The 12,407-nt window shown below is 45.4% G+C and overlaps 1 protein-coding gene across 3 annotated transcripts in view; it reads right to left on the bottom strand.

The window, feature by feature from the left end:
* Window positions 1–12,407, bottom strand: part of VPS8 (VPS8 subunit of CORVET complex) — a 367,622-nt gene that overhangs the window by 81,633 nt on the left and 273,582 nt on the right. For all 3 annotated transcript variants that reach the window (XM_038743776.1, XM_038743795.1, XM_038743785.1), the window contains 4 exons: window positions 10,456–10,545; window positions 9,488–9,530; window positions 5,865–5,959; window positions 1,040–1,121 (listed from right to left, as the gene is read on the bottom strand). In XM_038743776.1, the coding sequence (XP_038599704.1) occupies window positions 1,040–1,121; window positions 5,865–5,959; window positions 9,488–9,530; window positions 10,456–10,545 (310 nt within the window). The remainder of the gene's footprint in view (window positions 1–1,039; window positions 1,122–5,864; window positions 5,960–9,487; window positions 9,531–10,455; window positions 10,546–12,407) is intronic.

Here is a 12,407-nt window from a genome sequence, read left to right on the forward strand (position 1 = left end):
CTGGAAAATTTGGCAGGTGCTCCAAAAGCTCACAGAAGCTATAATGATAATAATAATAATAATGGTATTTGTTAAGCTCTTACTATGTGCCAGGCACTGGGGTGGATACAAATTAGGTTGGACACAGTTTCTGTCTCACGTGGGGCTCACTGCCTTAATCCCAATTTTCCAGATGAGGTAACTGAGGCCCAGAGAAGTGACTGGCCCAAGGTCACACAGCAGACAAGTGGCAGGGCTGGGATTAGAACCCATGACCTTCTGACTCCGAGACTTGTGCTTTAACCACTATGCCATGCTGCTCCCCACGCTTTCCACCAAGTCCAGAGTGGGGAGGATGTCCAGGGTTAGGGGGTGGGGGTGGGGAGGGTTTCCCCTCACCAAGGATCATCCGATCAGAAATTTCCGAAGAGGAAATTTGGGCTGGGAAGGGGAAGTTGAGGGTAAGGGGATTCAGAACCTCCAAAATTAATTAATTAATTAATTCCCCCCATCTTACCTCCTTCCCTTCCCCACAGCACCTGTATATATGTATATATGTTTGTACAGATTTATTACTCTATTTATTTTATTTGTACATATCTATTCTATTTATTTTATTTTGTTAGTATGTTTGGTTTTGTTCTCCGTCTCCCCCTTTTAGACTGTGAGCCCACTGTTGGGTAGGGATTGTATATGTTGCCAACTTGTACTTCCCAAGCGCTTAGTACAGTGCTCTGCACACAGTAAGTGCTCAATAAATATGATCGACTGATTGATTGATTCAATGGTATTTATTGGGTGCTTACTGTGTGCAGGGCACTGTACTAAGCGCTTGTGAGAGTTGTGACAGTACAATGCAACAATAAACAGTCACATTCCCTTCCCACAACAAGATTACAGTCTAGAGGAGGGGGAGACAGACATCAATATAAAATAAATAAAATTACAGATATGCACATAAGTGCTGTGGGGCTGGGGCGAGAGGGGGGAAGAGAAAGGGGAGCAAGTCAGGGCGATGCAGAAGGGGGAGGGAGATGAGGAAAAGGGGCAGCCTTCTTACATTCAGTCTGTGGGTGTGGTGCTCCGGAATCGGACAGCTTCTGAGGGGCCATCATGGCCTCCAACAGCGGAAACCACAAGGCCTGAAACAAAACCACACAACAGGAATCAAACCAAAACCATCCGCAACTTACAAAGCCCACTCACAGGCCCTCTGACCATCAGAAGCCACTCCTTCTCAACGTAATGAAAACACATTCAAATCTGCTTCAGAATGGCTCTTCTATTTATGTTTTTTTTCTTTTCTAAAAGCCCAAGTCAAGGTTCCTACAGACAGAAGATCAAAGATCAATTTTGAAGGGAAAACAAGATTTCTCTAGCCAAAGCCCTTAATAGGCCGAACGAAAATCTTTAGAAAACAACTTTAAATGTCGGTGTTTTTGAAAGTCCATCTGAAGCAGCCTGGCTCACTGGAAGGAGCCCGGGCTTTGGAGTCAGAGGGCGTGGGTTCAAATCCCGCTCGGCCAATTGTCAGCTGTGTGATTTTGGGCAAGTCACTTCACTTCTCTGGGCCTCAGTTATCTCATCTGTAAAATGGGGATGAAGACTGTGAGCCCCCCGTGGGACAACCTGATCACCTTGTAACCTCCCGAGCGCTTAGAACAGTGCTTTGCACATAGTAAGTGCTTAATAAATGCCATTATTATTATTATTATAAAGATGAAGGGGAGAAATTGGTGGTCATTTCTCTATGCCACTAAACCAAATATACTCAAAAATTCCAGGTCTACACTTTTTCCCTTCAACTTCGAGTTACCTAAATTGTTCAAATTTGCCAACCAGGGCAACGGGGGCGGGGGGCCCGCTTGGAACTGTGGCACAGTTCAAGGATTCCGAACGAACCCACTGGTACCAGACACTGAGTCTCATGAGCTACATCTGGTTAGGTCAATATTTATTGAGCGCTTACCGTGCACAAAGCACCATGCTAAGTGCTTTGGAGAGTTGGTGGGCATGATCCCTGCCCTCGCAGAGTTAACAATTAAGTGGGATCCCTCAGCATGTTGCCACAGTATTTGGGAAATAGAAAAGAAAGGGGTGGGGGAAGAGGGCCCCAACCCCTGGGGGCAGGGGGAGAGAGGGAAGAGGGAAAGAGAAAGAGAGAGAGAGAAAAAAGAGAAATTGGGAAAGGGGAGATCATCATCATCATCAATCGTATTTATTGAGCGCTTACTGTGTGCAGAGCACTGTACTAAGCGCTTGGGAAGTACAAATTGGCAACATATAGAGACAGTCCCTACCCAACAGTGGGCTCACAGTCTAAAAGGGGGAGACGGAGAACAAAACCAAACATACTAACAAAATAAAATAAATAGAATAGATATGTATAAGTAAAATAAATAGAGTAATAAATATGTACAAACATATATACATATATACAGGTGCTGTGGGGAAGGGAAGGAGGTAAGATGGGGGGATGGAGAGGGGGAGAGGGGGATATAGGGGGGAGGAGAGAGAAAGGGAGGGAGAGAGGGTGAGGGGAAGAGGAAGAGAGGGAGAGAGGGAGGTAGAGGGAGAGGAAAAGGGAGAGAGGGACAGGGAGAGGGAGAGGGAGGGAGGGAGAGAGAGAGTGTGTGTGTGCATGGCACATGGCATAGTGAATAGAGCACATGCTAGGGAGTCACAAGTCATGGGTTCTAATCCCAGCTCCGCCACTTGTCTGCTGTGCGACCTTGGGCAAGTCACTTCACTTCTCTGGGCCTCAGTTACCTCATGTGTAAAATGGGCATTGAGACTGTAAGCCCCATGCGGGAAAGGGACTGTGTCCAACCTGTGATGGTATTTGTTAAGCGCTTACTATGTGCGAAGCACTGTTCTAAGCGCTGGGGGGGATACAAGGTGATCAGGTTGTCCCACGTGGGGCTCACAGTCTTAATCCCCATTTTACAGATGAGGTAACTAAGGCACAGAGAAGTTAAGTGACTGGCCCAAAGTCACACAGCTGACAAGTGGCGGAGCCGGAATTTAAACCCATGACCTCTGACTCCCAAACCCATGCTCTTTCCACTGAGCCACGCTGCTTCTCACCCTACCCCAGGGCCTAGTAAAGTGCCTGGCACATAGTAAGGGCCTAACAAATACAACAATTTTTATTATTATTATTGTTATCATCATTAAGGGCCAGGGAAAGGTGCTACTGGACTCCTGAGGCTACAGTCTGGGGGAAGGATTTGCTACTCTGGAGAAGAGGGACAAAGGAATAGGCCTGTGTTCCAGGAATAGATTTAGATGTCTCAGTTCAGCCCAGGGGCCTCCATAATTGCTGCTGTCCAAAGGATGGCAGGGACACATAGGCAGGAAAACGATTTTCCCAGGTCGTTTTCAGCAGGGCATCTGAGAAAGGGACACTTTTCACTCGGTCCTGTTAGCCCCGAGTCGAGAGACTTCTTCCTCATCGCACACACAAAAAGTCACCATTGCCAAAGCTATTTTGGAGCAACTGAATAAAAATGACATAACAGGAATGGATATAGAGAAATAACACTAGTTAAATATCTAGGATCCCATCTCCCAGATCTTCCTCGCCTATAAGCTATGCCTTTTCCCTTCAAAGTCCTACTGAGAGCTCACCTCCTCCAGGAGGTCTTCCCAGACTGAGCCCCCTCCTTCCTCTCCCCCTCGTCCCCCTCCTTACCTCCTTCCCCTCCCCACAGCACCTGTATATATGTATATATGTTTGTATATATTTATTACTCTATTTTATTTGTACATATTTATTCTATTTAGTTAATATGTTTTGTTTTGTTCTCTGTCTCCCCATTCTAGACTGTGAGCCCGCTGTTGGGTAGGGACCGTCTCTAGATGTTGCCAACTTGTACTTCCCAAGCGCTTAGTACAGTGCTCTGCACACAGTAAGCGCTCAATAAATACGATTGAATGAATGAATGAAACGAACAGAAGGCCCATTCCCAACCTGTCAACCGTGGACAACCTCCTGGCTAAAAGTAATCTGTGAAGTGTGGTTTTAGGAAAAAAGTTTGGTCGAAGGTTTGCGTGAATAAAGTGGGATCTGTTGTGTTTCTGGCCCTGAGGAGAGATATCACGTTACCCACTCTTACCAAGTATATAAAGTGATTCTAAATTGGCCACACAAGCTGCCTTAACTGAAAAACTCATCCTCACTAGCTTCCTCTGAGCAGGAGTGGAAGGAACAGAGGGATGTGGGGAGGGGGCTGGGGGAAACAAAGGCCTGCCACCTCCAGCTGTTAAGCCTCCTCCCACCTCTCCTCCGGCTCCAACTCTGGTCTTGCTCCTCTTCATCTTCACCACGTCGAGAAACAGCAAGTTTTAATGAAAAAAACACAGGCCTGGGAGTCTGAAGGACCTGGGTTCTAATCCTGACTCTGCCACTTGTCTGCTGTGTGACCCTGGGCAAGTCGCTTCACTGCTCTATGCCTCAGTGACCTCATCTGCAAACTGGGAATTTAGACTGAGTCCCATGTTGGGCAGGGTCTGTGTCCAACCCAATTTGCTTGTATCCTCCCCAGTGCTTAGTACAATGTCTGGCACATCGTAAGCACTTAAGAAATACCATAATTATTATTATTAGCTTTTATCTACCCCAGAGCTTAGTACGGTGCCTGGCACATAATCAGTGCTTAACAACACAAAACAAAAAAAAGGTGCCCATATGCTTCCCCTCATTCATTCAATCGTATTTATTGAGCGCTTACTGTGTGCAGAGCACTGTACTAAGCGCTTGGGAAGTACAATCAATCAATGGTATTTATTGAGCGCTTACTGTGTGCAGAGCACTGTAATATGCGCTTGGGAAGTACAAGTTGGCAACATATAGAGGCAGTCCCTACCCAACAGTGGGCTCACAGTCTAGAAGGGGGAGACAGACAGAAAACAAAACAAAACATATTAACAAAATGAAATAAATAGAATAAACATGTACAAGTAAAATAGAGTAACAAATATGTACAAACATACATATATATAGGTGCTGTATATATATATATATATGTATATATATATATATATATATATATATATATATATACAGGTGCTGTGGGGAGGGGAAGGAGGTAAGGCGGGGGGATGGGAAGGGGGAGGAGGGGGAGAGAAAGGAGGGGGCTCAGTCTGGGAAGGCCTCCTAACTCAATTCCTGTTCCCTCTCCCCTGCTAACACTCACCTAATAATAACAATAATAGTAAAAATAATGATACTGATGGTATGTTATGTGCTCATTATGTGCCAGGCACTGTACTAAGCACTGGGGTGGATGCAAGCAGATCGGGTTGGACACAGTCCCTGTCCCAGCTGGGGCTCACAGTCTCAATCCCCCTATTACAGATGAGGCAACTGAGGCCCAGAGAAGTGAAGTGACTTGCCCACGGTCATACAGCAGGCCAGTGGCTGAGCCAGGATTAGAACCCATGACCTTCTGAATCCCCGGTCCGTGCTCTAGTCACTACACCTCGCTGCTTCTCCACCTCTCTTTGGATACTTGCAAATACCCTGGGATGTCACCCCATCTCCACGTCTTCTTCGATTTCACCCTCACGCTGGTTGGAATAGACAGTGACCGCTGACCTTTCCAAATCTTTCTGAATTGAATGCATCAGGAGAACAAGGATGAGGTGGGCAGATTGTGGGGGTGCTCAACTCTAAGAACAGAAACTCTTTTGAAGGGAAAAGAGGCCACACATTCTTAATTTTAGTAGGAGCCCCTTGTACTCCTGGGGAATGGTAAAAGGCGATTAAAATCCAGTTTAATTAGACGCAGGGGGCTGAAAGAGCAATGGAAACAAAATGAATTCCTCTTTCGAAAACTGTACAGCAGGTTTAAATCTAATAGTATGGCCAGTCAACTTTTTACCTCTCGCTGCTGCTGGTTTAAACTATGTGAATTTCTCTGGCAAAGGGCAATCGCTTCTCCCAAGACATCTTCAACATCTTTTAGGGACGGGTCCGCTTTGAGAAGTAGGGTAAAAAAAAAAAAAAAGAAATAGATTATTAAACATCTCCCCGGTTTGTAACACACGATCAGTTTAACATCACTGGGGAAAGTTACCCCGGTGTTATGATGGTATTTGTTAAGCGCTTACTTGTTCTAAGGGGCGGGGGGGGGGGGGGTACAAGCTGATCAGGTTGTCCCATGTGGGGCTCACAGTCTTAATCCCCATTTTACAGATGAGGTAACTGAGGCACAAAGCAGTTAAGTGGCTTGCCCAAGGTCACACAGCTGACAAGTGGCTGAGCCGGGATTCGAACCCATGACCTCTGACTCCCAAGCATGCGCTCTTTCCACTGAGCCACGCTGCTGGTTAGTTCTTTAAGCTTAGTTCTTTATTATACAACCCTCTCTGACCTATGTGCTCTGCACACAGTAAGCACTCAGTAAATATGATTGAATGAACCTATGTACTTATGCATAGATCATCATCATCATCATCATCAATCGTATTTATTGAGCGCTTACTATGTGCAGAGCACTGTACTAAGCGCTTGGGAAGTACAAATTGATAATAAATCATAGAAAATGCTGTTTAATAGAACGCAAAGTCTCTCAATGCTCTTTGAAAAACAGGCTGTATACTTCAGCAGGCAGCCATCAGTATCTGTCACTGGCTACGGGGTAGTGGATAAAGCCTAGGCCTGGGGGTCTGAGGGGTCATGGGTTCTAATCCCAGCTCCGCTACTTTCATTCAATCGTATTTATTGAGCGCTTACTGTGTGCACAGCACTGTACTAAGCGCTTGGGAAGTCCAAGTTGGCAACATATAGAGACGGTCCCTACCCAACAGCGGGCTCACAGTCTAGAAGGGGGAGACAGACAACAATACAAAACATGTAGACAGGTGTCAAAAGCATCAGAACAAATAGAATTATTCATTCATTCATTCAATCGTATTTATTAAGCGCTTACTGTGTGCAGAGCACTGTACTAAGCGCTTGGGAAGTCCAAGTTGGCAACATATAGAGACGGTCCCTACCCAACAGCGGGCTCACAGTCTAGAAGGGGGAGACAGACAACAAAACAAAACACGTAGACAGGTGTCAAAAGCGTCAGAACAAATAGAATTATGACTGCTGTGTCACCTTGGGCAAGTCACTTCACTTCTCTGGGCCTCCGTTCCCTCATCTGTAAAATGGGGATTGAGAACGGTGAGCCCCATGTGGGGCGAGAACTGCGTCCAACCCGATTTGCTTGTATCCACCCCGGTGAATAGTACAGTGCCTGGCACTTGGTAAGTGCTTAACAAATGCCATTATTATTATTACTATTATTATTATTATTATTATTATCATCACTGTTCTACCATAAATTACTGGAGGGGGCTACTTTTGCCTCCCTTAAGGGTTTCCGGGGGTCCAGACCTACACATCCTCAACTGACCCAAAGTGACCCACTGGTATCCGCGGCAACGTTGCAGATCCCGACTCTGCCACTTGTCTGCTGTGTGACCTTGGGCAAGTCACTTAACTTCTCTATGCCTCAGTTACCTCATCTGTAAAATGGGGATGAAGACTGTGAGGCCCACGTGGGACCACCTGATGACCTTGTATCTACTTCAGCGCTTAGAACAGTGCCTGGCACATAGTAAGCGCTTAACAAATACCTACCTTATCATTATTAGATCGGGCCGTCGGTGTCCGGGTTCGGGTCGGATCGGGTCAAGTGTGAGTATCTCTCACCACGGAACGGGCCGGTTATCGCCGTTCGCTCTGCCCGGATGGCATCACTGTCCATGCCGAGGCCAACTCACCCCTCTCCTTAAAGCTTTTCCCATTCCAGTCCACTCTCTCCCGCCTCAGCAGGCCTGCTCTGCCCTGAAAACTCACCGTGCCAACAATTTACCCAACCCTCGGGTACCCACAGGAACACCGTGGGTCAGAGCGGGTAAGTAGACTTTCTCTGCAGATACTAATCTAGCATCCGGGCTACAGAAACAGAGAAGCAGCATGGCCTAGTGGGAAGAGCAAGGGATTGGGAGTCGAAGGACCTGGGTTCTGATCCTGGCTCCGCCACGAACCTGCTGTGTGACCTTGGCAAATCACTTCACGTCCCTGTGCCTCGGTTCCCTCATCTGCGAGATGGGGATTCAATATCTGCTCTCCCTCCTAGGGCCTAGTGGCAAGAGAACAGGCTTGCGAGTCAGAGGACATGGGTTCCAATCCCGGCTCGACCGCTTGCCTGCTCTGTGACCTTGGGCAAGTCACTTCATTTCTCTGGGCTTCAATTACCTCATCTGTAAAATGGGAATTAAGAGTGTGAACCTCACGTAGTCAGAGGACATGGGTTCCAATCCCGGGCTCGACCGCTTGCCTGCTCTGTGACCTTGGGCAAGTCACTTCATTTCTCTGGGCTTCAGTTACCTCATCTGTAAAATGGGAATTAAGAGTGTGAACCTCATGCAGGACAGGGACTGTGTCCAACCTGATTACCTCATTTCGACACCAGTGCTGAGAACAGTGCTTGGCACATAGTAAGTGCTTAAATACCATCATTATTATTATCATTATTATTATTACTTGACTGTGAGCCCCATGTGGGACCCGATGATCTTGCTCCTACTCCGGTGCTTAGTACACTGATGCATAGTAAATGCTTAACAACTACCACAATTATTAATATCATCCAGGCAAGTCACTGGTTTGGGGGTCTCATACAAACAAGTGCTTAGTACAGTGCTTTGCACACGGTAAGTGCTCAATAAATACGATTGAATGAATTGAATCAATCAAATTTATTGAGCGCTTACTGTGTGCAGAGCACTGTACTAAGCGCTTGAATTGAATGAATTTCAATTGAATGAAATCATAAATGAATCAACATCAAAACTCTGTAATGCCTACATGGTTATGCAGTTTAACACGGCAAAACATATTCACTTTGCCTTTTTTTAAAAAAATAGGATCCGTTAAGCTCTTACTATGTGCCAAGCACTACTCTAAGTGCTGGGGTGGATACAAATTTAACAGTTTGGACACAGTCCCTGTCCCACATGGGGCTCACAGTCTAAGTAGGTGAGAGTAGATTTAATCCCCATTTTACAGTTGAGGAAAATGAGGCCCAGAGAAGTGAAGTGATTTCCCCAAGGTCACACAGCAAGCAATTGGCAGAGCCAGAATTAGGAGCCAGGTCCTCCAACTCCTAGGCCCAGGCTCTTTCCACAAGGCCATGCTGCTTCTCCTTTGGAGACCCTTCATCCACGATTTATTTTCACCTTATCTCCTTAAAGTCTGATTTCAGGAGGAGTTTGAACCCGATGTGCTAAATGGCAAAGAAAGCCTTTATCCTAAAGAACGAACCCAACACCCTCAGAAAACTAACATTTCCAGCGTCGTCGGGTACAGCTGACAGTAGCAAATTCACGGCAGGAAGGACGAGCAATTGTGAAAGTCATTTATACATTTTAGCCACTTAGCAAGAGCTTCCACTGCAGAGAATATCAGACAGTAAATGCACAAAAGAATAGATCTATTTCAAAAACTTACTCTCATTTTCATGTGTGAGCTCCAACAGTTTGCTCTGTAGTCTCTGCGACATAAAAGAAACAATTCATGGTGTCGGATCTGTGTGAACTAGCTTTTCAAGTCCTTAGGTTCCCACAAAGGAAATCCTCTCAGTGACTTTTTGAGGTCTGATTGTATCTAGGAAATGGGTTTTCCTGGAATCTGTGAAAAGTTCACCTGGTGGTCACAAAACCTTGGAAAAGTGAGGTCCCGGGAACTAGCTGAATTTTGACCTCAGAGTATACATTTGCTTACAAGTGGGAAGCAGGAAAGAGCATGGGTCTGGAAGTTGGAAGACCCGGGTTCTAATCCCGGCTCTGTCAACTGCTTGCCGTGTGACCTCGGGCAAGGCACTTTCCTGTGCCTCAGTTGCCGGAGAGGCAGCGTGGCTCAGTGGAAAGAGCCCGGGCTTTGGAGTCAAAGGTCATGGGTTCAAATCCCGACTCCGCCAACTGTCAGCTGTGTGACTCTGGGCAAGTCACTTCACTTCTCTGGGCCTCAGTGACCTCATCTGGAAAATGGGGATTAAGACTGTGAGCCCCCCGTGAGACAACCTGATCACCTTGTAACCTCCCCAGTGCTTAGAACAGTGCTTTGCACATAGTAAGCACTTAATAAATGCCATTATTATTATTATTATTAAATACATCTTCTCCCTCCTAGACTGGGAGACCCATGTAGGACAGGGACCGTGTCCGACCTAATCAACTTGTACCTCCCCCAGTGCTTAGAACAGTGTTTCATTCATTCAATCGTATTTATTGAGTGCTTACTGTGCGCAGAGCACTGTATCAAGCGCTTGGGAAGTACAAGTTGGCAACATATAAAGACGGTCCCTACCCAACAGTGGGCTCACAGTCTAGAAGTTGACACACAGTACGTGCTCAACAACTACCACAAAATAAAAAAAGAAATTAAAGTCCATGACCTTTCTCAGGGCTCCAGCCTACCTCAAGCATTACTAAGAAAGCACCATGCACGTCTCCTTTCTTCTCCAGGAGGTAGGCAGAGACTTCAAGGAGCTGATACTTCTGAGTAATCTATAGAAGGAAAGAACATCACAAAACAGTATTTGAGTGGCTGCTAAGAGCAATATCACTGTCTGTGCAGTTTATTGTAAATTTAATAAATTATTTTACTTAATTTTAACGTCCTGCAGACCGTCGGCTCTCTTTGGGCAAGGATTCTGTCTACAAATTCTATCATCCTCTCCCAAGGAGTCAGTATACTGCTCTTCACACAGTAAGCACTCAATAAATACCACTGCTTGATTGGCACACATCTTGTTTGGCTGGGAGGGTGGTTGGGGTTATTCATTCATTCATTCAATCATATTTATTGAGCGCTTACTGTGTGCACAGCACTGTAATAAGTGCTTGGGAAGTACAAGTCGGCAACATATAGGAACTCTTCACACAGTAAGCACTCAATAAATACCACTGCTTGATTGGCACACATCTTGTTTGGCTGGGAGGGTGGTTGGGGTTATTCATTCATTCATTCAATCATATTTATTGAGCGCTTACTGTGTGCAGAGCACTGGACTAAGCGCTTGGGAAGTACAAGTTGGCAACATATAGAGACTCTTCACACAGCAAGCACTCAATAAATACCACTGCTTGATTGGCACACATCTTCTTTGGCTGGGAAGGTGGTTGGGGTTATTCATTCACTCACTCAATCATATTTATTGAGCGCTTACTGTGTGCAGAGCACTGTACTAAGCGCTTGGGAAGTACAAGTCAGCAACATATAGAGACGGTCCCTACCCAACAATGGGCTCACAGTCTAGAAGGGAGAGACAGACAACAAAACAAAAAAGTAGACAGGTGTCAAAACCGTCAGAATAAATAGAATTATAGCTATATGCACAGCATTAATAAAATAGAGTAGTAAATATGTACAAGTAGAATAAATAAAGTAATAAATATATACAAATATATACAAGTGCTGTGGGGAGGGGAAGTGGGGAGGGTGGAGGGTGGTGGGACAGTTATGATCAACCACGTTCAGCCACCCTGGGCGTGATTTGGTGTTGACCTGCAAGCCTCTCTGTAGTTTTATTCAATTTTATTTAATATTAATATTCAATTAATAATATTCAATTAATATTAATTTTAGAAGCAGCATGGCTCAGTGGAAGGAGCACGGGCTTGGGAGTCAGAGGTCATGGGTTCAAATCCCAGCTCCGCCACTTGCCAGCTGTGTGACTTTGGGCAAGTCACTTCACTTCTGTGGGCCTCAGTTCCCTCATCTGTAAAATGGGGATTAAGACTGTGAGCCCCACGTGGGACATCCTGATCACCTTGCACCCTCCCCAGCACTTAGAACAGTGTTTTGCACATAGTAAGTGCTAAATAAATGCTATTATTATTATTATTTTATTCCATATTCCATATTTTATGTCCATATCTGTAATTTACATTGGTCAGTCAGTCCAGTCAACTGTCTTTACTAAACGCTCACTGTCTGCAGAGCACTGTAGCGCTCGGGGGAGTACAATATAACAACGTTACAGACACATTCCCTGCCCCAAATGAGCTTATAGTCTAGACATTAATAATGATAATTATTATGGTGTTTGCTAAGCACTTTGTATTTATTTGTATTCGTATTTATTTGTATTCGTATTTATTTGTATAATTTGTATTTATTAAGCACTTACTATGTGCCGAACACAGTTCTAAGCACTGGGGTGGATACAAGGTAATCAGGTTGTCCCACGTGGGCCTCGTAGTTTTAATCCCAATTTTACAGATGAGGTAGCTGAGGCACAGAAAAGTGAAGTGGCTTGACCAAGGTCTCACAGGAGACAGGTGGCAGAGCCGGCATTAGAACCCATGTCCTCTGACATGCTTTTTCCACTGAGCCATGCTGCTTTTTATTTCTATTTATTCTGATG

Source organism: Tachyglossus aculeatus, chromosome 1 (assembly GCF_015852505.1).
Source record: "Tachyglossus aculeatus isolate mTacAcu1 chromosome 1, mTacAcu1.pri, whole genome shotgun sequence".
In the NCBI taxonomy this organism is placed as follows: domain Eukaryota; kingdom Metazoa; phylum Chordata; class Mammalia; order Monotremata; family Tachyglossidae; genus Tachyglossus; species Tachyglossus aculeatus.